This window comes from Pseudorca crassidens, chromosome 16, assembly GCF_039906515.1.
Source record: "Pseudorca crassidens isolate mPseCra1 chromosome 16, mPseCra1.hap1, whole genome shotgun sequence".
NCBI classification, from domain to species: domain Eukaryota; kingdom Metazoa; phylum Chordata; class Mammalia; order Artiodactyla; family Delphinidae; genus Pseudorca; species Pseudorca crassidens.
This window is the reverse complement of record NC_090311.1, coordinates 70,302,786-70,329,645: the sequence shown is the minus strand read 5'-3', so window position 1 is coordinate 70,329,645 and position 26,860 is coordinate 70,302,786. Positions and strand designations below refer to the sequence as shown.

General features: G+C 41.7%; 1 protein-coding gene across 4 annotated transcripts in view; it reads left to right on the top strand.

Annotated features, from left to right (window-relative positions):
- The window catches only part of ARID5B (AT-rich interaction domain 5B), a 188,552-nt gene that overhangs the window by 136,269 nt on the left and 25,423 nt on the right, over window positions 1–26,860 (top strand). For 3 of the 4 annotated variants that reach the window (XM_067710847.1, XM_067710848.1, XM_067710849.1), the window contains 4 exons: window positions 6,967–7,079; window positions 13,177–13,381; window positions 15,340–15,392; window positions 25,168–25,265. In XM_067710847.1, coding sequence (XP_067566948.1) covers window positions 6,967–7,079; window positions 13,177–13,381; window positions 15,340–15,392; window positions 25,168–25,265 — 469 coding nt within the window. Of the gene's footprint in view, window positions 1–5,250; window positions 5,538–6,966; window positions 7,080–13,176; window positions 13,382–15,339; window positions 15,393–25,167; window positions 25,266–26,860 lie in introns of those variants that run through there. The other variant, XM_067710850.1, reaches the window with a different exon arrangement.

The following is a 26,860-nucleotide window of genomic DNA, read 5'->3' as shown; positions in this document are numbered from 1 at the left end:
AACATTTCTGAATGCCTTTGGAATTCCCTACATCACTTTGAAATGATATAACATTTGGCCATTTAAATTTGTCTCCCTCCTCAAGACACAGAGGGGAAATAAAGATAGAGATCTGCCCATCACTGCTGGTAAAAACTGACTAAAAGAGAGGTTTGATTGTGTATTAATGGCAAGAATGCATGGAGTCACATGCTTTCAAACCAATTAGCAATACAGATGAGCTAGCAAGTCAAGTTCCATTTATAGGCTGGGGGAAGGGGAGAAGTAAAATAATCTGTGTTGTTAAGTGTTTCTGAGAAATGAAGACCTCCAGGGCAGAGAGAAGGCGGATCAGGAAATAGCTATGCAAATCACATGCCTATGAAATTACTAAGACTTTGATCAGAGGCATTAACAACTGCTGGAGCATTCGCAAGTACGAAACAAGGAGTGAGTAAGACAGGACATATTTGGAAGGCATTACAAAAGTGTTTACTTACATGGTTTGTTGAGCAGTCAATGAAGTCCACGGCTGTTTTGGACTTACGTTGCCCGACCAGTCCAGGTATGACAAATGCAGTGATACATTCCACTCTCATTAGTGACTCTTGGGGATCTCAGTGACAAAGACCCTAAGTGGCTTGACCTCATAGAAAGCCTGCTTCATTTTTTTTCCCCCACACTCTTTCTAATAACACTACTGCGCACCCTTCTACAGGTGGTAGGAGAGGACCTGGATTCAGTGAGAGCATAGTTCATTGGAAATGCTAAATTGTAGTTAATAGGCACGGTGGTTGAAGCAACATCAAGGTATGGCTTGGGCTAAAGCAACCTTGGAAACTCAAAGCAGCCGTGACATCCAGAGTAGTGAGTGTGACCACTCCCCTGGGGCACACCCCTTGGTCCCTGTGCAGGGCTGCCTCGTCTTGGTGGCATTTGAGAGTGAGGGCATTTGAGGCTGGCTCTGGTCTCAGCTTGCAAGTCTGGACTCATCTTTTTAATGCCTTTATTTGAGGGAAAAAATTACTCTTAAATAGGAAACTGTCAGAACAATGACAGAAAATGATAACACTCTTGCAGCTTTTTTTAAACTGTGCCTGTTTGCTTTAAAGTCATCATTTAAGTTAGCAAGCCCCTCAGGATGGAATTGTGCTTGTTAATGGCCCGGTGTGTTCTTCTCTCAGACAGCGCAGTTGCTTCTCAAACATTTCTGCTGGGTGTGGGAAATTATTTATAGGCGAACAGAATAAAAGTAAACTTGCATGTTCTTAAATCTATATATAATTGATTCTTTGTGAATTCATGGAAAGATTCAACCAATTATCGGATGCTGAGTACCAGCGGCTGCAGTTTTCTGGCCTTGCTCTGTGAGGTGTGGAGCGGGGAGTATATGGAATGTAACCGTGGATTTGAAATAAAATTTCAGGGAATCATTTATGAATTTAAAAGTAAAAATGTTGGCTTTAAGTTAAAGCCAGCATGAGAGCTGAGAGCTTCTGTTTTTCTTTTCTTTTTTTCCAAGTATTTGAAAACTGAAATTCTGTAAGAGATTATCTGTGAAATGCCTTTCTTTTATTACACCCATAAATTTCAGGAGTGGCTTTGATCAAGCCTTCTTCTGCCATTCTTGGTTTCTAAATCTTTTACTCATACGTTAATAACTTTAAAAACACTCATCCTATTTTTGTTGTAGTGCAAGAGGAAGTTTCTAAGGAGTCAAAAGGGAAACATTGAAAATAGAACACAATAAATGATAACTAAATTAGGATAGGTTTTTTTTTTCCCCCCAGCAGGAGCAACGCTCCATGCTGAAACTTGCCAGAGTATTTTAAGATTATTGTCTGTAAAGACAATGTACCAAAGAATTGAGATGCTCAGAGGAAAGGCATTGAAGAAAATGCAAAGTATTATCAGTAATGCACGCCATGCATAGAACAATGCTTGCCAGTCCACAATCCTTCAATCGGCGTCGTTTAGTTTTCTGACTTGTGTTTAGTGTTACGCGCGCGCACACACACACACACTTGCAAATCAAATGAGTTAACGCTCTGCCAGCTTCCTCTAGACATTGACCCTGGGGGTCAAACTCTTAGGAAAATGATGCCTGGTTTTCCATTCCCCTAATTCCAGTCCCTACCAACAAGCAAGTCCTATCTCTGAGTGGAAGCTCACAAAGAATTTCTCGAGAGAACATGTTGCTGTGCTGGCAACAAAATCCGCTCTGCAAAACGAGAAGAAAGAGTTGTTAACTGATGAGTCAATCCAGCTTTTATAGCAGTTTATCTTCATGGCATTTCCAAGAGCATAAATGTTATAAAAAAAAAAAAGAGACGGTCATGACAGGAAGAACACAGTAGGAAAAAAAACAGGAACATTTAAGCCAAAAGCAATTTACTTTGCCAGTAACTGGTTACATTTCCTTTGTTTTTATTATTATTGCAAGATGAAAGTTTCCCACACCTGTGCTGCCCTGACACATAACTTGTCAGAACCCACAGTGAAGTAAATACGTACATGAACGCCTGCAACTCTGAGCTTCTAGACTCTTTAAGAAAAACAAAACAAAACACAAAGCATGTTTTGCTGTACTGTTTTAAAAAAAAAAAAAGACTGTGATTCAGTAATAGTTGAAGGAGTTTTTAAGAAAAGGAACAAAACAAAACAAAACACATGGGTCAGATGTCAAAGTAGCCTGGGGCACTGGTGGGTGCCGATTCTCCTGGGATTAACACCTATAGAAATAGCTGTGACGTCACAATGGTGAATACTTGTTAATTTCATGGCGCTGAGTAAGAGGAACAGATGGGCAGTCAGAGAGGGAAGATTTGTTTTAAAAAACCACAGAGATCTTTCACCGATTAGGCAGAAGAGTTAGTGAGTGGCTCACTGCAAGGGGGTAATGTACTTGGTGCTCTAAGTTTTATTGGAACCCTGTGACTTAACTGATGGGGACCCCTGCTCGCCCTCAGGGCTGTAGGATACCGTGTGATGCCTGAGATGGGCTGCAGCGCCCTCGTGCTGTGTGGTATTTGAGAGTTTTTTCATTTGGGGAAAGCTCCCCGGAGACTGCCAGCCCAAGTTAATAATATAGATCCCTCATTATGAGACACAGTGTGTATGTCCTCTGTTAGAGAGAAGTTCCTTAAAGCAGGGGCTCTGGACAATGTCCGGCTGCCTGGGCTGGAAGCCTTCTGCTACCAGTAACCAGTGGTATGACCTAAGACAAAAGTAATTTCACTCTATCTCAGTTACCTGGTCTGTAAAATGGGGATAATACTTGTGCCTTCCTGTTGGCTTGTTTTGAGTTTTAAATGAGTTACTGTATGCAGAGTGCTGACTGGCAAGAAAAAGTGCGCCGTAAGCATCAGCTATTATTATTATGTGTGAATAATATTGAAAACATTCGTGCAGAGGGCTTTGACTGAACTCTCTGAGCCGGGCCAGGGCTGGCCAGTGGATATACACACATATCAAAGTAACTGTGCGTTTCCTGCTTCACACTGAAATACACTACATGTCTTTTTTTTGAAGTAGAACTCACCAGCACCAGGTATGCTATCAGTAAATGTATTGCTGGCTTCCAAGAATGGCTTTGTTGGTAGAGACTGCTCTCATCTAAAGCACGGGAGCTGGTGTGCGTCTGGAGTTTTAGGATTTGGGTTCTCTCAGGAAGTGTGCGGCCCTTAGCTGGCAAGAAGAGGGCGGGTTTAGGTGGGTCCGGGGCAGCTAGGAGGAGGTGGGGAAGAGTTAAAGGCCAGGGCCACGCCCCCCTGACCCCACCACACCATAAAGCATTTGTTTTCATTCACCCGCCTAGCAAGTGATTTGTCTTCTTGACCCTGTAGGAAAAAAAAATGTAATCTGGGGACAAGAATATTTGCCCTCCCCAAAAGCCAGCCTTTCGGTCCCAAAGATTCACCTGGGGTCTTGCGGATCCAAAAAATCTCCAATTGTATTACGGGGGCTCCCACCCCACACGGAGTCCTGCACGCTCCATTCCCCCAGGACTTTGAACGTCTGCTCTTCAGGGCATTTGTTCATTGCATGTGGGACAATCGTGGTCCCACTGAGATGCCAGATACAATTACCCTAAGCAGGAACCAAAGGCTGTAGGTTTCCTGTCTCATTTCCCACAGCAAACTCAAGTCACTGATGTGTGCTCCCAGAGCTCACAGGTAAGCAGGAAAGGTGAGTGCCGTTTTTCAGGTGCCCAGTGTGACGGGCATACATGTGGTCAGGTCGGCGGGCCCAGCTCTTGACACCAAGGAGGCCTATGTGGGCACCTGTATTTCCACTAGTCACTTGATTATTCAACAGTATATTAGGCAGTGCTGCCCCTGGATGGATACTGGGGCAGAGAAAAATGAATCTAACATGGTCCTGCCCTTAAGGACTCTCCAATTTCGTATAATAATAAGCTATGAGACACAGCTAAAGTACAAATAATACAGTTATACTTTCCATCAGAGAAGGTCAGAAAAGAAGTTCAGAGGGGAGGCTAAAAGAGGTATTTGAGTTTGAGGCTTTGGTGACTGGTGAGATTTACCTAACCATGCCTGAAACATCAGCGTACTTGCCTTTCTTAGGGACAAAAGCCTTTTTCTCTTGATCAGATTCCACTTAGAGTTTAAGTTTGTGCGACCAGACTATTAGGTGTTAGTCTGTTCTAAATTTGCAATTCTCAGAATTTGCTGGGGAAGGGCATGTGCCTCTCTGGGTTCTGAAAGCAGCTCAGAGAATGGAGAAAATAGACCCGATTTGGGGATGACTTATTGTCAGTTCCCGGAACCTTTGCCTTTATTCAAAACAGCCTGTTCAGTGCAAGTTCTCTCTATCTAAAAGGCCTTTGGGATTTGAAAGCTTTTCTGGAAATAAATGCCTTTTAGGTTTAAATGCTTTTTGCCAACATGTTAGGAAGGAACGATCACAGTAACAAGTCTTAGAACAGAGGCAAGATTGTTTTCTTCCTTTTAACGAAATGCCTCAGACCTACCCCAAGTTCTGTGGGTTTCTGTCAGCTTTCTGTTCTGCTATTATTATGATAAGGGACTTGAAAGTACATCCTTCCCTCGCGGTCATTAAAGTCTTAGCCCTTGGGTCAGTTGTGGAAACACTTCTGTGCTACACTGCGTCCTCAAACCAAAATGGTCCCCGCCCTGGCTCCCGGCCGAGCCTGGAAGGAAGGTGGCATCGGGCTCTGACAGGGGAACGGGAGGCCAGGATCCACAAAACAGGCCGGATGAAATCACCAACCCCGTGTGGTAGTCTCAGAGAGAGGCAAGCCCTGCCTGCCAGTCTGGCAGCTCAAGCCAAGTCCTCGGAGCTCATCCCACACACCCCCCGTGCTAGTCACTGCTGTGTGTTTACATGAGTAATGGAGCTGCCGGGGGAGGGGAGTTGTAAGCAGAGCGCTGAGCCTCGCAGCTCGCATTCGGAGGGAAGCTGACATCCACACCAAGTCAGGTCGAGACTTCAGGGACACAGGGCCGGGAAGCAGTCACATGCTGTAGCTTTCACGGCACAGACACCATCAGGCAGATGTTTGTCGACTGGAATGGGTAATCGCCGCTTTCTCTTTGCTTGATTTTTTTGTTTGTGAGTTTGTTTGCCTTTGATGATTCCAGGCTGGCTTTCTGAGATGGACTTTAAGACAAACGTTTTGGGGAAATGAGAGGAGAACGGATTTGGGAAGGGGGGGAGTCTGAGCCCCAAAGCCACTTTTTAAACTTTTGCCTGAAAGTAAAGGCAGCTCTGCTTTCTTGTGCTTTGTCAACAGCAAGACTGTTATCCACAGTAGAAAATCAAATCAGTGGGATTAATTGTGTTTGTTAAGAGGAGTCCAGTGTACAGTGCCCTAAAAGCACTGGTTAGTGGCGTGACATGAGTAAGATTAACAACAGTTAAGAGGGTTTGAGTTGTTCAGATTTTCCATGGTCATAATCATACCTTAAAGCAATAAAGAAGTGTGGGTACCTTGAAAGGTCCTAAAGAAATTGCTTGGGGTATAATTTGTTAGTTTGGAATTCTTCAAGGGCTAGTCGGTTAGTTGGTTTGTTTTATTTTTGCTTGACTCCGGTGACTGATGAAGTTAAATGTGAAAGCTGATGCCGGAGAGTCGTAGCACTCAATAAACAGCAGCCTTTTTTTTTTTTTTCCTCCTTCTTTCTGTATGGATCTTAAAGGGATTCAAACTCAGCATCCAAGATGAAATATAACTTTGATTTGTGTCTTGTCTGTGGCTTTTAAAAAGTATAATCTCCACGGAATCAGGCTAACTCCAGTGTGATCTTTGGAAGTTATTTTAAGTAACCCTCAAGATCTTCATAAACAAAATATATTGAAAAGGAAAAGAGAACATGCTGACTTAAATGTATCTGCCAGATCTGTTGAGATTTGAAGCATGCTGGTTGCGATATTAATAGTAAATACATGGGATAATATTTTTCAGATTGTTATTTTGAATGCCTCTTTTTTTTTTTACAGCTCTCTCCTTACTTATTTGTATCATACTTTGAGAAAACACTCATGTCTCCACTTTTGAAGAGAGATGTTTTCAAACGTTACATTACTATGATACCGTAATGGGCTGGCATATCATTTGGGTTTCTGAAAACAAGATGCAAAACAAAAAACAAAGAATGAGCCAGGCTCAGGGCTGTCTTTCAGCCCAACACGTTTCTTTGATAACAGTGGGGAAGTGCGTTTTCCTTATCCTAACCCTTTAAAGCTGAGGGCTTCGTTTTATTTATATTAATTAGACACGTTCAAGTGCAATAGATGAGCTTTGGGGAACATGGACAGAAGTGTACAGTCTACCAAGAGGCAGCCTTTCAGAGAGAGACGCCTAAAAGGAGGCTTGGCTACCACAGATGTGTATGTTTCTCTGAACAATTAGAGGGCGCCACTGGAGTTTTAACATCCTTGGTTTTTCATAAGGAAACCCACGCAAATGAAAATGTATCTCATCTGTTCTCCATTTGTTTTCAGCGCCAAATCTTAAAGGCAGACCACGCAAAAAGAAACCATGCCCACAGAGAAGAGATTCATTCAGTGGTGGTAAAGATTCCAACAACAATTCCGATGGCAAATCCGTTGCCAAGGTACAGTCATTCGGCTCCATGGTATTCGTTTTGCTGCATCTTTTTGTTTTCCCCTCTTCTCTTTCTCTCTCTGCTCCTGTGTCTTGGTGGCAGTTTTCAATTCAGAGTCTGACTTTGCTATTCACAGCTCTCTGCTGTTCCTGTTCCCGCCACCTCCCCTCCCCTCCCCTCCCCTCCCCACCCCTCCCTCGGGGGTGGGGGTGGGGGTGGGGGAGGGGCGGTGCAGGCATTTTGATTAGTCAGCAGAAAGACTTCCCACCTCCCTGTTTGGCCTGTCGGGTAAAGGACAGATGATTAAGCGCCCACGTCATTGAGGCTGAGATTTCATAGTAGGTGACACAATGACATAGTTTACTCTGCTTGTATCAAAAATAGACAAGCTGAACCGTCCTCTTTCTGAATGTATTCGTCTAAATATGTTTCAGCGGTTAACAGAGGATGAAATTAGAAATGGCTATAATTAATCTTTTTTCAAGTTACTTTTTTTTCAAAGTCACCTCTAATTTACCTTAGAATTAAAGACACGTAGCCCAGTACTTACGTGGATACATATACTCATATATAGATTTACATGTTTTTAAAGATCACTCTTGATGCAGAATGAAAGTCCAAACTCTAGGCTCTTTGTCAGGCCCTGGGGCCTAAGCAGTCTTTGGAATCTGGAAAGTGCATGCCTGAAGTATTTAGCACCATGAAGGGTGAAGTGTCACTTCATATTTTTAGGCTTATCTTTTTTTTTTTTTTTTTTTTTTACTTTTGTGGCTTGGATCGTGTTTCCATGATTCCGTTTACGGGGTGTTTGCGTTTAGGTGTTGTTTCTGTGCCAAAGACAGCAGTAGCCCCTTTAGGACCTGAATTGAAGCCCGGATTTCAACTGATACCACGTTTCCAGATCCAAGGACTTAGCTTACGAAAATGGGAGCATTATTAGTGAATTTGGAAGATCCTAAAGTAGGAAAACATGAATTCAGTTCTCTGTTGACCATCTACTATTTTTCTGCCATGGCCTCCTCTTCTCCTCCCAGTGAAAAGAAGCAAATCCCAGACATTCACATTCTATAGCTTATCTTCAAGGATTATTTCATCAGGAAGTTCTGAGGACTTATGGGTTAAAATTTCTTCATGCTTCCAAGATTGCAAGGGGTTAAAAAGAGACCACCCAGTAGAAATGTGTGTTTTCTGGCTAAAAACAAATCTGTTTTTCCCTAAAGTTATTTTTGTTCTGTTCCTTTAACCTTCTGCCAAGTGAGTCTGTGTGGATACCAAAAATGAATTTTCTAGTAATTCGGACATCTTGGCCCTACAACTACCTATCTAGGGCTTCGACTTCTGTGGTCTTGAAGGATGTCAGCGGGAACAGTTTGTTCCCTGTGACATGGCTTGCAAGATACTGCAGAATGCAGTGAGAGGGTTTTAGGATCGTGGCATTCAGCAGAGCTTGTCCTGACAAGGTCTTGTGTTGGCGCCCTGCCCCATACCTCTAAGGTGACATCACGTGTTTATCCCAGCATGTTCTGCACCTGAGCCCAGCAGGAGGAAGCTCCTTCTCATGTCATTTGGAGCCACCACCAAAGAGTGCCTCTGGGAGTTTTACAGGAACTCATACAATTGATCTGAAAGAACAGCACCTCGAATATCACCCTCCGTGGAAGGCAGCTCAGGACTCCTACTCGGACCCGCAAAACTGAAGAGAACTGCAGTCTGTATTTGCTGTTCACTGACTTACCCTTCTCAGAAGGGACAGTAGTGAAGCCTGGGTTTTCTGAGTGACCTTCTCCACTTGATTTGCACCAGCACTGCCACTTAGCATCTTTACCAGAAGGAGGGTCATCCTTCCGTCATTCGTTTCAATGGTGACCTGATGAATGTCATGCTGCAGTCAGCTCCCGGGGACTGGTTTAAGCGCCCTGCTCCTCTCGGAGTCTTGGATTACAGTCCTGCTTTGTCTGCTTCCAGTGGGTCTGGAAAGACCGCTTCACCTAGAAGAGAGAGACTGGTAGGTATGAAGTATGGCGGGCTTGTCTGTTGGCCCCAACAAATGGATATAAAATCCCTACTGAACGGACAGGCCACATCTGGGGCCGGGACAGCGTTAAAAAGACGTGTGTGACTTCAAGTGCTCTTTTCTCATGAAACGCTACCGTAGAGGTTACAAGTCTGTGACCATCTGATCATTTGCTGAACCGGAAGCAACATTTCAGGTGATAGTTTGGCTTTATGACCAAGACTTGTGTGACTGTTTGTTTTTTTTTCAAAAGTGCCTCAAACAGACCATTTCTAACTGTGGATCAGTACCAGCTTCCTGCAGCTCCATGCAGCAGAGCTCTTAGAGTAAGAACCCACTCGCTTTGTTGTGTGCATGACTGGAAACGCAAGTCAAGTAATTTGCCTGTTGCTATCCAAAGGTTGCCCTCTTTCAGTGAGAACATGAAAACTAACTTTGCAAGACTCTGTTTTCCAAGGGACAGAGAATTTCATGGCTTTCCAACAATAGCAAAAGTCTCATGGAGAAGAGGCTACCAGTTCTCTGAAGATGTCATGAATGTGTCCAACACAAATCCAGGTCTGGGGCAAAAGCCCATTCATAATGCCGACCTATACAAGAGAAGTCTTCTCAGCCTGGCTCTCTAATGAAAGGCCTCCATTGATAAAAGGCAAATGACTTTTCACATCCTGTAAGCACTTTCCAAAGGCCAGAAGTACATTAACAGGTGGCTTATATTCTTGTATTCTTAAAGGAACATTAAAAAGGGAAACTGCAATAGGTTCTTCCCTTTAAATCAGAAGCATACTTTTGATACTTCACAAATGTGATACTTCCATTATTTTCAATATTTTTCATCCCATTTGGTTCGCAGAATTCACCCCAGGGATTATCCTTCTTGCTTTCCTGAGGAAGAAAATGAGGGTTTCCTAGGAAGTTAGTGACCAAATCGAAATTAGACTCTAGTTCCTTTCCTGCTGGTTCAGCACATCTTGCTGCCCCAGTTGAAGGCTGAATTAGTTACAGCTCAATCCAGTGAAAGGATGTGGTTAATATCAAATAGGTGGTGGTTCACTGAAAATGTTAAATGTGGATTCTTTAATCAGCACTTCCTCAATCACTTTGGAAACCCCAAAGCTCTTAGTGAACTCAACAAGTGTAAGGTGTTCAGGTCTGGTGGGGGCGGGGAGCGGAGTGGGGGGGAACAGATCTAGTAATTAACTGTTACCATCAAAAGGCTGGGCTTTCTCAAGGTCAGCATGAAGACTAGCTCCCGTGTCATATTTCAGTAGCTTAAAACGCTGAGAATGTTTCCGGTAAGTGTGAAAAAAATGTAGAAAGGAACTTGGCCTGGTCCTATCCAGAAACAGAATAATACCCTAAAGGGCTCATTTATGTTAAGTGAAGAAACGTAGGAGCTAGTCTGAGGACAGAAACCACTGTTAATGTCTTACGAAGCCCCTGGCCCCCAAGAGAAGCCCCCTGACTTTCAGGATGCAGCTCAGTAGGTGGCAGCCCAGCATCACCTGGAGCCTCCCCTGTGATCATGGGGTCTGAATGACTTTGGGTCGGGGTTGTGCATGCCCTCTGTGCTTTCCTTCTGTTTCTGGGTGTTTCTGCATGGGTGAGGCAGCTCCCTAGACACTGAGGGGCAAACCTCACACTCCCTTAACAGTGGCGCTTCTGACCTAACGATATAAATAAGTGGCCCGTTATCACTGCAGATTTAAGACCTCAGCCTATTTTATATGCAAAACTGACACCTACTCCTGGTTTTAAAAGATGGGTTTGGAGTGTGGGAGACCTGAGTTCTCAACTCAGAGCTCTACCGGACACCAGCCACATACTAAAATACATACCGCTGAGCTTCAGTTTCCTTGACTATAAAATGGGGCTCAAAACCTCCCTTTTATGATTCTTGTGAACATTAGGTAGGCTGTGTGAAGCCCAGGGCGCGCTGCTCCATTGATACTGGTTTCCTTCCCTCTGCTCAACACACAATGGAAGGAATGGAGCCCTTTTACACTTTGGAAACCACCGAGTTTTATCTTCAACTTCTCATTTGATAAATCACATTTCTAAGCTGTAGGTTTTGTAATGCCTAGTGATAAGATATGGTCTTTAATTGGAAGTATGTTTTGACTATCAATTTAATATTTTTATGAGTGTCAGTAAAATACAGTGTTTAAAAAACCACAAGCCATTGAGTGAGACTACCTGAGTTCAAATTCCAGACTCGCCACTTACTAACCTGGACGTGATCTTGTGATCTTGGATGTGTTACCCATCCTCTCTGTACCTCAGTTTCCTCCTCCCTCATAGAGTAATAACCTGCCCCATTAGGGTTGTGAGCATGAAATGAGATAGGGCCCACACAGGGCTTAGAATAGAGCCTGGCTACATAGTAAGCGCTCAAAAAAGGCCAGAGAGCAAGACAGATTAGAACTGGAGTGATTTTATGATTTTAAAGAGCCGTTAAATGATCGATTTCATCAGAACTTTAGACTCAACAATCTGAAATTTGACAGTGAAAAATGATGACAATATAAAGTTTCCCAGGATGCTTGCCTTAATATAATGTTACAAAGTACTAAAGTTTGAAAATACTGTAAGAAGAAATCCTATATGGAAAAATGTTTTCATCCCACTTCCACCGATCTTTAAAAATTAAAATCTTATCTAGAGGCCCAGTTGATTGAGTTGTGCAGGAAGTTTTATTTTTTTTCCAGGACTCTAAAGATATTAAACTAGTGTGTCCATTTGAGAGAATAAACAATAAAGAAGACCCTTGCAGAGGAGACGTTTGCTTCCCTTTAATAGATAAATGTAGCCTTTTATGTTCTTAGAGGAGAGGTTCCCCTTTGGTAAATAAGTGAGGCCTTTTATGTTCTTAGCGCTTGGGAAGGAGACTCTGAAGGGAAAGAATAAGAGGGGTCAGAAATCTGAAATGGAAAACCTTGTTGAATGTGTGGGACATTTTAATTCGTGACATTTCCTGGGCAGTCATCCTCTTCTCTCAGACGTTAGATCGGGAGATGTAACGAATATTGGAATGTACACATTCCCCATGGGCTCACTTGAACTCGCAGCTTGACCCTTTGTACTTCCCCCTTTGACAATTAAAATAGCTCAGCAGCTCAGCCGTTACATTTAACAACCATCAAAGGCCTCTTGTAGAACGTGGCAGCGAGGAGGGAACATGAGGTTGGCCGCTCCGTGTGGTGGGCTCCGTACTTGCCTGGAGCATGGAGGGAAGAACGTCTGGCCCATGTACTGTCATTTATTTATTAATTATGGAGCTTTTCACTTACTCTTCTTGGGTTTTTAGCTGACCTCTACTTTTTCTTTTGTGGCAACTTAACATCTATGAGATTCTCAGAGCCGACTGAAAAGCGAGACACCCTCCTTAAAGAGTGGGGTGTTTTGTTTCCTACTGAGGGTGTATCTGGGCATCACCCTCAGGTGACAGATAGCAGAGACCTTGCTGGTATTCCTGATGCCAACATCTGCCAGCATTGACCTGGTTTTCCAGTTTGCTGGGAAGAGTGGCAACAAGATAAGTTTACTACGAAGAAATACACTTGCCTTTCATTGTGATACAAAATGCGAAACGTGGGACTGTTATTAAGAACGTTCCTTGAATGATAGTAACAGATGGTGCCCCTTAGGAAAATAAAGTGTATAAAGAGACAGGAGAATGGTCCTAGTAGATGCAAACACTGTTTCTGGTTTCATATCAACATACTTGTAAGGAGTCTAAAAGAGGCTGGCACAGTTTGGCAAACCATGGCCCACTGGCCACCTGTTTCTATAAATAAAATTTTATTGGAACACAACCTCATCCATTCATTTACATTTTGTCTGGGATGGCTCTCGGTGCTAGGGTTGAGTAGCTGTGACCAAGACAATAGTGCCCAAAAGCCTACCATAGTTACTATCCGGCCCTTCACAGAAATTTACCATCTCCTGGTCTAAGACGATTCCTATCCAGCGGTGCCTCTAAGAGCTATTTCAGGGCAAGGGTAGTTTACTGGTTCCTGTCCTAGCTGTGTCTTTGTAAGTGTTCCAGAGCGGTGCTTGACTTGATGTGGCATATTTTTTTCCCTTTTCCAGGTGAAATGCGAGGCCAGGTCAGCCTTGACCAAGCCGAAGAATAACCATAACAACTGTAAAAAAGTCTCCAATGAAGAAAAACCAAAGGTTGGAATTGGTGAAGAGTGCAGGGCAGATGAGCAGGCCTTCCTGGTGGCACTTTATAAATACATGAAAGAAAGGAAGACGCCAATAGAACGAATACCGTATTTAGGTTTTAAACAGAGTAAGTATACTTGTTTTCATTTCTGAAATATCAAAACCGCTCAGATTCATTGAATTGGGGGGAAAAAATTTTGACTCAGGATTATGTTGAAATCCTATTCTGGAGATGATGTTCTCTGTTTGTACTAAATCGACAAATCATCCAGGCCAGGAATTTTTCCCCCTGCCTCCTTCCGCGATATTGTTCCCTTCTGGGGCAGTTGCAGTGAGATATTTATAGGCTCGAATCCACTGATTATGACTGGAAATAGACATGTTGAAAGTTCCTCATTTTCTGTTTTGTCAGTCTTGAGTGTCTGTAACGCCTTTCTTCTGAGATAATAATATGACGTAGCTTTATCAGGCACAGATGTTGCCTGAAGAGACAGCTTTTAAAAGGAGGACATTAAAAGATGGACAAAACAACCACAAAGAGAAAACATATTTCCTAAGCCCCAAATTTGTTAGGAGATAACAAAAACCTGATGACTTCAGAGGAAACAAGAAATACACAAATTGGAACCGAGGGCCCAATTTTGAATTACTTTGACATGTACATGTAAGCGTCATCATATATTTTAAAGTAGAACAGGGAACTCTTAGCTGAGCAGAATTCCTTATAAAAAGAGAAGAAACCCAGACCCTGTCCTGATTTCACAACTGAATATATATACTGCCTCTGTCTGGACTTCGTGGCACACAAAGCGATGAGCCCCTGGCTTGAAATAGTATTTTCTCCAAATGTATCTTCCTAGATTAAAACCATGTGTCATTTTGATGAAGAATGTCAAACCTGTATGTTTTACATAACAATTTACATACCTAATGGCAACTGGCACTGATTGCAAGAGAACACTTGCAGCTATTATAAACTTATATAACTACGAATGATTACAATGTTTGTCTGAAAACTGGTTGCTTGAAATAGAAGTAAAATTAATGTACTATGAACAGCTTTGTTGCATTATGCATTGGTTCAGATTAAATCAAGGCTGAGGCAGGGCTCTTGATAGCTTTGAAATAGTGCAGGGTTCAATGAGGCTTTTCGAACGTGTTGTGTCAAAGAGGCTTTTTTTTTTTTTTTTTAAATTTTAATTTTATTCTTCATTTCCTTTACCAAGGAATTACTTGAAGTTCAATTTTCCCCTCTTGTGAAAGAATCAAATCCGTAGCAGTCCCATTCCATGGTATTTAGTACAAATGAACAGGGTTGCTAGCAATTTGGCGTAGATGTTTAATAGCATAAACACATGCATGTCCTGAGAAGAGAAAATTGTTTTTAAAAATACATATGTGCAACATCACACAGGCAAGTTAGGGGACTGAGTGGACAAATGACTCAGTTGCTCTGTGAACCAGTATCTTCCTTTCCTTTGATCTGTTGTATCACTGCAGCCTCAAGGGTGAAATATCTATTTCCCTGCTCAGTGCAAGGTACCATGTGCTAGTGAAATATGCTATGAGCTTTTAATATAGTGCTGCCATCAGACATTCTATTAAGAAGCTAATCATATATTAAAGTGGCTGTTATTTATTGATTATGGAGAGTTCTTATCTGAAGGAGGCATTAGATATTACCCTTTAGTCAATGGCTTCTTTCTAAGGGTCCTACAAGAACAGCCCCCATTTTGAAATCCCCCTCTTTTCCCAAGGAGGCTGTAACTTAGCTTCCCTTGGTCTGCTGATGGCAATAGGACTAAAAATTGTGTTTGTCCTTTATCCTAAAAGTAGAACTGTTTCCGTATTTGTGACTGTTTCTTTTTTAAGAAATATTTTAAGTGGTACTAATATATCCTGTTGTTGAACACCCTTTGGCAAATTGTTTCCTAAGAACTTAGCTCTCTGGGTTACTGTTAGTATTTCTTTTTTTTTTTTTTTTTCTCTTTCTCATTGAAAAAACAAAGCAAAATGTTTTAATTGACATTTCTTGGAAATATGTTAATGCAATGCTTATCTAAATACTTATTGTCCCTCTAACAGTTAACCTTTGGACTATGTTTCAAGCTGCTCAAAAACTGGGAGGATATGAAACAGTAAGTGTTTAAGCGACTTAAATGAAATAGTTTTGCAATCTAACCCCCCACCCGCACCCTGCTGTGACCAAAATGGAGACAATGCAAAAAGCAAACCATCGCTGACTTACCTTTTCAAATGGCTCTACACTTTTGGGGGTTTATTGGGCCGCTTTTGGAAACAGTCCCAATTAGTTCCAGGTTTGGCAAAATTGTAAACTTGTCGTAAAAACTACAAGTGGAAAACATATGTAACTCTCCCCTGTCAGGGAAATTAGTTGGGTCTGTAATTTTTTCCCATGTTGAGAAAGGGCTATTATTGTACGACAAGCCAAGATTGCATAAAAGAAATTTCCCTTGGCAACATACCTGACATCTGTTCATGTCTAATATGGGAAATGTATTAAAGGCTTTCAAAAGTAATCAGTATTGGCCATTAAGGAATAGAATGCAGCAGAATCTCCTCTCATTCTAGGGCAAAGAAGCTTTATTAGACAAGGGTCAGTGCCACATAAACAGGAAGTTATCAAACTTATTCAGAACAGGCTCTGACACTCTTTATCAGCTAATTCTAACTGACAGGAACGGGTTATTTTTAGCTTACAGGAAAATCTGATGGCCAGGGAGGTTTACACCATGTATTTTGAACTGATAAAATGTTAGAGCAACAGACTCAGATTAAAATCTTGAAAGAAGAAGAGAGAGCTGCACTAATGCAGCACGCAGAGATGACATCTGTAATAAAATCAAGTGACACAGGAAGATGTCGTCACTGGAAAGATTTTCTCCTCCACACAATGATCAGATTGAGTTGTGCAGGTTCTTCTACAATTGAAGAAGAAATTGTTTTTTTTCTTTCCTCACAGAGTAACCTGGGGTATATCCCTGTATCGTAGTAAAATGACAGTGAGAGACACAGAGTCAAGAAAATGAAATTCATTTTAACCCAAAATAATGAGTGTTTCTTGCCAGATGTAGCATATTGTTCCACAAACTAATGTAAGGGTGTGATGTCAGGGGCTTGGGATGGGAAAAGACAGCAAGTGTTATGTGACTCATGTAATCTGGTATTAATGTAGAGATACCTGCTGTGAATTCTGACTAAAAATTCTTTGATGTGAGTCTATATACATGTAAAATGCTTATTTAATATATGGGCATACATAGATTTTTATAAGGAAATCGAATACTCATATGAACTACATTTAAAGGTGCATTTCATAGACATGAATTTGCTTAAAATACTTGTTTTACCAAGTGCCCTATTGAAAAATAAATAATGTTATTTTTCACTTGGTTGGATCTGTTGATAGGACAGGGAGTTTGACTCCTTCCCACTGTGGCTCATAGTTTTGCAAAATCTTGAGCTAATTATAGCTTTTGTGCATGTGAAAAAGCTGATAACTTATTCAGTGTTAGTCTCATAAATTTAGGAGTCAACCCCATAGCCTAGACTTTTAAGCCTAACCTTTAAAGTTCAGAGTAGGAATACACATTCTTATGGACCGTGACTGCAGGCAGTTACATGATATTGCACAACATTATGAATGTCTTTTTAAACCCAGGAATTTTTTGTTATTCACTGATAGGGAGAGTGCCAGTAAATTTCACAGAATCAGTTTTTCCTGCTTTTGTATCTTCTGTATTTGCACAAGGATTTTTTTTTTTTTTAACATGCAATAGCAAAGTGGTGTAGAAAATACAAAAGAAACTTCTGATGAGCCTCAAGGCATTTGCAATACTCTTTGAACAAACAGTGATTATTATTCTTCTGTTGAATGAATGAATGAATGGATCACACAATCAGCAGATCACCTGACCACATATTTACTGAGTGTCTTATGTGCATAAGGTATTGTGTTAGACACTCTGGGAGACATAAAAATATCTAGGCCAGGGGTTCCAGTTGCTTACCATCCAGGAAAGGCAGTAATTATAAAGCAAGGTGGAAAAAAAGATCAGCGCCCGGTTCAGGTAAAGTACTTCCTCGTTTAGAGATGGGGAAGAAAGACTTGTGGCTCTGATGCCAGTTGAGCAGAATTTTGGAGAATGGATGGAATTTAGACGTGAAAGATCATGGCCTTCTTGGAAGAGAAAATCAGATGGGGAAACAAACTATGTAGGTGGAATAAAGTTGGGTATAGAGAGTTTGTAACTTAAAGTAGAGTCACTAGGTGGTGGGGATAAGTGACCGTGAAGGGGAATCCAGAGAGAAGGATGGACCCGAGGGAAGAAGGCCCTTGGATGCTAGGCAGTGAGGGATGGGGCTGGGGGCTATGAAGATCGATAACAAGTTGAGTGTTATGTTTTGCCACTTACTCTTCCTGCACTGTGTTGTGCTGGATGGAGTGGAGGAGAGAGTGACTGGGATGGGTGAACGTGGCAAGACCAGACGGGCATCTGCTTTCCATCTGGTTATGTGTTTCACGTCTCTTCAGCCAAGCCACAAAGAGGACAGGTGACCTGTGGGGTGGCCCTTTTCCTCCTTCCCTCTCCACTCACCCTTCAACTTCTTCATCCTTTGGCGGGTCCCTGCCACTCTTCACAATACGCCATATTTTTTCATCTTGTCTCAAGCAGTGAATCTACGTGGCTATCTCACTGTAAAATCTATTTGGGGCCATGAACTGAATGAAGCCAACTGGTGGGATTTTTCCTGCCTTCTTTCTTTCCTTCTTTCCCTCCTTCCTTCCCTCCTTTTTAAAAAATGCCTCATACTACCTGTTGGCCCTGCAGGCACTTAAGTTTGCCACTCCTGTTTCTACCTTTAAGCTTTTGAACCTGTGAAGTACAGAAGACATTTTTCTCTAGTATATTTTGACTAATAAAACTATGAGATGCTCGGTGCGGATTCAGTTTTGAAGTCACTCCAGGAGATGTATGAATGATATCCACAGTCTGAGGACTTAACCTTGTCATCGCAGCCTTACTAGAGGATACTTATCTGTGAGATTATCTGATGTCGGAAGCAAGTGTAGACTTGGCATTTAGAGCTCAAAAGAGATCTTAGAATCTTCCAGATCAGTGAAGAAGATTCTAAAGGCTTCCCAGAGGCTACTCAAGAACTGGGGCTCCAATTTTCAATGGGGAACTTCAAAGTGTGAGTAGTTTTCTAAGTCTCTGAGATATTAACTCTGGGGTGGGGCCTGGCCTGAGAATTTGAGAATCCTTTTTTTTTTTTTTAAACTGCCCAGATTATGTTAATTCAAAGCTAATGGTAACAGTGATTACTAGACCTCACAACTCCTGGCTTCAGAAGCCTCCATCTAAGTCAAGTATCAAAGATTAGAATGTTGTCTTCATGCTAGTACTAAATAAACACGCCAGAATATTAACATTCCGTGGCTCAGAAGTAGCACAAAGTTTCCAACGAATATTTTTCTGTTTGGTAAAGTGGCAATCTAAATTGGGACTCAATAAGCCATTTTCATTTTGAATAAGGAAAAGTGTAGCCCCCTAACTTTATTTTTCGCAAATTGGCCTTTATGCAGAAAAAGATCCTTGCCCTGCTGCAGATGAAACTGAGGCACAGGGAGATGAAATGAGTTGAATGGGGTCACCGTGGCATTCTTCACATTCTGAATTGCTGAGAATTTTGTGCATAATTACTTCAACCTCCATGGTATCACTGGGAAGAAAGAGATTTATAAATTCTTTGTGCCTTCCATTCCCAGCAGTCTCTTATGTATCTTTTTATGTATTTGGGGTGATGTTTTGGGGAAAAAAAAAAAAGATCTAATAACCTACCTTCATTGGTAGCATCTTTCAGTCATTTCTTTGTACTTAATACGAACCTTACCAGATATACTAACTATTAGCTGAGATTTTCTGATTCTTGAGAAAAAATGTGTGACCTTAGAAGATGGGTCAGGAAGTCTGGAAGATGTAAATACTCAGTAATAGTAAAAACTTGCAAGTTTAAAATGTGTAGATATATTTCTTCTGCTGTTAACTTGTGATTGGATAAAGACATCTCTCTGGAATTCCTTCTGGTTATAAAAAGAGGCCATCTTAATTGGCTTGTTTTTGTTTGTGGTTATAAACTATTCCAAACCTTCTGGTTCGAATTGAGGATTACGGATTATTTCATTTTAGTCCTTCACAACCCTCAAATTGAATTAAAAAAAAAAAAGAGCACAAGTTCTATTTTAAGCCTTTACAGCATTCAACTAATGGCTATATTCTGTTCTCTTGGCCTCTTCTGCCTCTGCTAGAAATGTGTATTGTGTCTCTGCACCCCTAGGTTTAGAGATCATAAATGTATTGAATGGATTTGATTTCCTAAAGAACAGTATACTGGCATTTTGATTGGTTGGCAATGAGGACCCTTCTTTAACAGTCATATATCCAATTTCTCCTTCCAAACATTTGAGAGTCTGGGTCACCTGCAGTGGAAGAGGCAGAACTGAATCAAGTTTTGCTGATGAGCTAAGGAGGTCTTCACATCAGTGTCTGGTGAAGCAGTTAAAGCTTGCAGAGTAGCTTGGGGTATTACCAGGATGCAGCGTGTTGATGATGGTTTGCTAAAGTGATTTCCATTTGGCTAAACATTTGATGGCAAGCCAGAGGCAATATTTGGAGAGAGGTTGAGTCGGGAAATGGGTCTTGAGTAAATCTTATCCTAGAGGCAGAGGACCATGCAAGTGCTGCCTTCTAAGAATGTCAGCTCACAGCCCCGCCTCGCCCCATGGGTGAGACCGGACCATTATTTCCCAACTGGAAGAAGTCACTTGTCTTCTTGCTGGAAGGATTAGGCTTTGACATCAGATTCTGGCTTTGACATCATTTCAAGGCATCCTCTGAATCTAACCCTAGTTCTCTGGACAGACAAAGCCTCTCGCTTAATTCAAAATTCTCGAGGCCAAAGATGATGTCATATCGCTTTGAAAGGCTCCAGTTCCTGGAGTACTACCAGGAAAAAAAAGTCATCTTCCTTGAATTCAGTCCACCCTCAAGGTGTCCTGAGGAAAAAGGCTTTCTCACAGCAGCTGGGGCAACGCTGCTCGCAGGCAAACTCTCCTCTGACTTCATAACGTCCTACACATTCTTACAGTTAATACAATAGTGGAAGCACTGTTGTCCTAAAAGATTTCTGATGACTGTTTCCTCACCAGTCCACAAAAATATCAAAATTATTTCATCCTAGTGACCTCAAAGGTAGGAAAATAAAGCCTCCAAGACTGTATCTTGGGTTAAACAGTTTTCCAATTTTTTTTAAAGTGACAGACTTTTTTTTTTTTTTTTTTTTTTTTTTTTGCTGTACGCGGGCCTCTCACTGTTGTGGCCTCTCCCGTTGCGGAGCACAGGCTCCGGACGCGCAGGCTCAGCGGCCATGGCTTACGGGCCCAGCCTCTCCGCGGCATGTGGGATCTTCCCGGACCGGGGCACGAACCCGTGTCCCCTGCACTGGCAGGTGGACTCTCAACCACTGCGCCACCAGGGAAGCCCGACAGACTATTTTCATCAAATAAAACCATGGGAGGGACAGATTCCTTTCCCACTCACTGGGCCCATTTTCTTGGCAGGGATTAGCATTGTTGAGAGTTAGTTTCACACCACCTTTTAAAACACCACCTGAATTCTAAAAAGCAGTTTGAAAACCACTGTACAGTCTACCCTCTGTATCTGAGGGTTCCACATCTGAAAATTCAACCAGTCTTGGATCGGAAAAAAAAATTTTTTTAATTCCAGAAAGTTCCAAAAAGAAAAACTTGAATTTGCCAAGTACCGGCAACTATTTACATAGCATTTACATTGTATTCAGTAGTATAACCAATCTGGAGATGATTTAAAATATACAGAAGGACGTGCATATATTATATGCAAATTTTATATGGGACTTAGGCGTCCGCAAATTTTGCTATCTGCAGGGGTCTGTGGATGCAGAGAGGCGGCTGTATTCATAAGCAGTGAAAACTTCATGAACATGATAGGTGTAGAGTGCTTTTCACAGAGTCCTTGGGTCTTATCCACACTAGGGAAAGAAGTAACTATCAAGTGTCTTCAAAGTGAGATTAAGTTTCATATGCACCTACATTGGTTTACTTTACCTGGGTGTGGTCCACTCGGTTTTCCGTCTTGCTTTATGGTTAATGGTATGCGTTATGAATCCTGCTAGATCGTGAACCCTTAAAAGCGGTGACGTCTCTTTCTTCTCATGCTATCACCCCACCCTCAACCCTCCACCCTCCCTTCCGCTTCTGTACCTGGTAGTGTCCTAGAATGGTAAGCAGCAGCAGATGTGTTGATGTCAGGAATCCCACTGCTTGGATGAATTTTCTTTAGGAAACAGACAGCCAGAGTTCTTTGTATCCTTAAAAACCTAAAATAATAGAAGGTCAGGTTGAAACATGAACATGTCCAGGAAGCCTGAGGCTTTATGAGAGAGTTGATCAAGCTAACCCCATGGCTGGATCAAACCTTCCAGCTGAATGGGGCTGGGGGCCAGATACCAGGAGGCAGACATTGCTTCTGCCTGAGACTGGGTTTAAAGCTTACACACATCCAGAGAGGACAACAGAATAAAAACCCAAAGCCAATGCATGCCTAGGCACGACGAAAGCCTGTTAGTACAGAAGGCAGATGTACACAGGTGGGGGCATGATGCCCAGGAGCTGTCCCAGCTGCGTCCTCCTATCTCTCCTCACAGGGCTCTGAGACCCCCTGTAGGTTTGGACAAGGCGAGGATTTAGACGTTCCTTTGCTGTACAGCCTATGGTCAGCGTTTGAATTGAAAGCGCATCTGGGCACAAAAAATAAGAGATGTATACCCAGGAGAACTGTGTACTTAAAGGCGTTGAGCAGTTGGAAAGAGCACATTTTATGACTTTCCTGTGGAAAGAAAATATCTCAAAATGGCCCTGATTCATCCAGGCTGGCCAGTGGAAGTTCAGTAAACAGTTGAGAACCCACTTCCTTGAAGGCCCGGCCCTTGTCTTTTCTCCACTGGTAAAAACTGTATTGAAACAGCAGAACCTGCTAGCGGGGGGCTGACACAGACCCCTAGCCAGCCGCATACGGTTTACTAATGCCAAGTGGTGACTGATGCTGGCTTCCCGCTGCCGCAGCTTCAGTCCTAGCGTCAGGAAGAGTTTTTGTTTTTCCTTTTGATAATTCATTATCTATTCTCCAAGAAGTTTTGTCATTTCTGTCATAGGCATGTGTTTAACAGGGCATCCCCTAGTCTGGATGATGGGTTGTGGGTAGGGAACACGGCCAGTTTCCACACATATCCCTGTCAGCAGTGGCCTCTTGTTCATTATATTTTTCACAGTCAGTAGTACTGTTTATATATTTGGTCATTTGTTTATTTTTGGGTATCTGCCACTAGGATGCAGTCATCTTGGGTGTTGGGTTTTTACTGTTGCCACCCAGCTGCTAGCACAGTACCCAACAAATGGGAGATATTCAATAAATGTTTGGTGAGTGAATGGATGAGTGAATGGATGGATTCTGGTATAATTGGGACTTATCCGTGATTTAATGGTGAACCTATGTTCTAACTAGAGACACAAGTGGGCAGGGTGGCAGGAACCACAGTTTTAATGGTTTTACTTTAAGAGAGTAATATCTCAGAGCATTGGTAACCCAACCCACCCCCTTACATTCTTGCTGACCTCGCAGTAGCGATGCTATGTTCCCACTAGTGAGAATTTGAGAAATTGTAGCAGAAGCTATGGGTCCCACAGTTATCTCCTTCCTTCGAAGCAAAAGGCCCCTGGAGTTCTATATTGTCACCCTGCTACACTGTTCATCAGGTCATTCTGATATGGAGGCTGCTTTGATGTAGTGGAAAAAAGTCTGCTCTTGGGACCATAAGACATCGGTATGAATCCTGACATTCCCACTCTGCTGCTGTGTGTCCTTAGGGAAGTCGTGCAGCCTCTCTGAGACTTGTTTCCTTGGTCTGTGAATGAGATTCCTATAATCTGCCTCACAGGCTGATAGGAGGATTAAATGATATCATGGATATGAAAACTCTTTACAAAATATAAAATACAGTGTACACAAGAGATACAAGAATGACAAGAGTGATTGTTTCTTTCTGAAGTGATTGCAGGAACACACATAGGCTATTTTCCAGGGCCCGCACCTCACCTGAGGGAAGGGAATATGTTTCAAGGGACTCAGTATTCTAAGGGCTTTGAGGAATAAGGTAGATACTTGGAAGAAGGGGAACCTGTTCATTCTTCTGTGATACACAGGTCTAGAATGGATCAGCCTGAAACGGTAATATTTAAAAGGTTGGAGGGAGATTGTAACTAAATATAAAATAATTACCAAAATATGTATTTTCAGTATTTTTAAAGGGGCTTGAAAAAACATTTATTATTATAATCTAAACCAAGCTACAAATACAGGAGGATTTTTAGTTATACCTGCTAGTAGATCTAAGAGGTGGCTCAGGCTAACAAGAACTATTGAAACAAATTGGTCCAAGAATGCTTCATGGGAAATTGAACAATGCAAAACTCACACTGTCTCGAGGTCCTACTTGGGTCTGTTAAGAAGGGTTTATGGAAATGAAGGGGTTCTTTTTATTTGAAATGGAAAGGGTACCATTTACCCTATGATATGTAACCACCCTTCTCCTCCTTAGATCGCAATCACAGAGCCCCTGGATGCACGCTGAGATTTTTTTTTCACGCATTGCTGCCTCTAGCCCCTAAGTGAACTCCGCTGGCAGCTCTGCGGGTGTTTTTCAAAAGAAGCCTCCTGTTCTGACTGTTTAAATGCCACTGGCACCTCTGCCACGCCCTGCCCCCTGCACATTCCACTAACAGAGTTTTTTCCTGGAGCCCTGTTTAGAAATGTTCACAAAGATCTCAGAACTTGCTCGGTCTTCCCAGTTTCAAGGAAACACTAGATTGCTCAGATGTAGTAAGTGACGTGGTTTCTCCAAATGAATCATTTGCTAGATCATGCATCTGTTATTTTGTAAAATCTTAATTTATATATAAAAATAAAATTAAAGGAAAAAAAAAACCAAGACCATAGTATGCCTTTCGGTATGTTGCAAGCTGTTTGTTTTTATTCACCCAACTCAGTAAAATACAGAGCTTACATTTTGACTTTGGAATATGTTAATTTTCATAGGATTTGATGGATATCCCATTTTCCTGACCTAAGTGAAGAAAAATAAACAGCTTGTGACATAGACAGTTTCAGATTTTGGTTTTGTTCTGATGGTTAGAGGAGCTGGCGTAAAAATACAGCCTGAGATGACCATACATTTCATAACCAACTTGATCATTTTAATTAATTTGTGTAGGAATTTTTTTTTTAGTCTTTAAAGTAGGCGACACATCACAATAGTTGAAAAACCAGAAGATACAAAAGCACGTTTTATGAAAACTCTGTCTTTACCTGTGTACTCAGCCACCATGACCATATCCCTTAAGCAAGTAATGTTAATTCTGATTCATTTCAACTGGTACACTAAGATATATTTTAGCTGAAGTCTTATTTTATTTTGATGCTTTATCACATGACATAAAGGAACAGAGTGTAAGTTTGGGACCTTGGGGGCAAATAACTACATGAATATCCAGGGAGATGCCTCAGATAAAAATGCGCTAAGGGTGACAAAATGTAGAGCCCAGAGCAGAATTCCATTTTTACTGTAAAGAAAAATGCTAAGAGTGAGATCTTACTATGAGCCCGTAAGTCTCCCATGTATTCACGTGGACTTCTCTGTTTCTGGGTCTCCAGAATAGACTGTTGCGTATGTATTGAATCCTGGCACTGTGAATCTCTTACGATGCAAGATTAAATTTCTCATTGCCACTTTTTTCAGATAACAGCCCGCCGTCAATGGAAACATATTTATGATGAATTAGGCGGTAATCCTGGGAGCACCAGTGCCGCCACTTGTACCCGCAGACATTATGAAAGGTAAGGCACCCTTTCTTGGAAAGTCGTTGATTAATTACAAGTGTGTTCATTGGAAGTTAATTGGTCAAGCATAAGACCTTTTAGGAAACAGAAAATATCCCTCTGGCATTTTACTTTGCATACTGCCTTGTGATTTTTAGGGAACATGGCTTTCTCTGGTTATAAGGGATGAAATTCGATTAAGTTCGTTTAGTTTGGTTTTATCCTGTGACCACCTGCCTGATAATACTTACCCCTCCCCCCCGCAAGCATACATTATTCAATATGTTCTCTGTACTCTGTAGGTTTATTTACTATGAGAACTTTCAGCTTCTGGAAAACTTTGAGATTCTGGGGTCTGTGGTGTTACTAGGAGGTTGCCAAGTAACTGCATTAATATTGAAAAGTGTTAATGTTGTCTGTATTAATATTGAAAAGTAAGCATTTCTTTAATAAGAAAATTGGTCCCAGATAAGATCCATTGTTTTTTCCCATCTTGGTGTTCTTCTTCTAATGCTTTCGACCCAGGAAATCCTTTCTTGCCAAGCTCTGTGTGGTTTGGTTTTCTAATAATTTCAGCTTCTCTTAGAAAGGTGATGATAATGCAAACAAGAAATAATGCCAAATTGGCCTCCTATGAGGGTTGTATCCTCAGGAATTCTTCCCCTTTGCATTAGGACTGTGTTACCCACAATGCTGGAGACCAGTTAGCATAAATCACGCGTTATCCTTGCTCTGTACTTCCAGCCCCTACTTAATTTCTTTAGGTCATAACAAGTTCCTTATCACTGGCATTTCCCTGCAGTAGTGTTGACCGACTTGGCTTCACGGTTTCAGATTCAGAGCTTGTGAGATCCAAGTAGAGGTGTCTGTGTTTTAATGATGGCCATGGATGGAATGAAGTCAAGACACGGTCAGCTGAGCAAATGGGCCAGTTAGCTTCTTCCTTTGAAAACTAAAACACAAGTGCTAAATTTGATGGTTGCTCTTCACATAGTCAGTTCCCATTCCAACTTCAACCCACATGCTTAACACCCGTCTCTGGATCATACAAATGCATCTTCAGATAATGTCACCTCACACATCAACTCTTAGTCATATTTCTTTTGAGCCCAATTATATTTTTATCTGCATTGCACTTAACACAGAGCCTCTTTTAGCATGGCCATTCAGTGAAACTTGGAATGTTTTTATAGGTATAATCATAGAAAATTGAGCTGGGTTTAGTACCCTACGAAAAATTCTCACAAAGTATTCCCAAGAGATTGCCTTACTTGACAGTGTTATAATGCAGAAGGATTTTTAAAAAATTGATAACAGGAATTCAAATTATTACTTTTCATAGCATTGTTTGCAGTATACTGCACGAATTTTTTAAATGTGTTATTTCTCGCAGTATTTAATACAAAAGCCCGCACCCTCACTGTACCTAACACTTAACAGCACTGAAGTTCTAGTATGAAAAGGCACTGGTACCTGGCATGAGTGTTCTGTAGTGTCTGAGGTACCATAGTCATCTTGTTTTGATTATGAGTCAAGGCTTTAATCAAAACATTTTCATTAGCAACACTGTCTCTACTTTCAGATAGTGAACCTCCCTTAGCTCCATGTGCCAA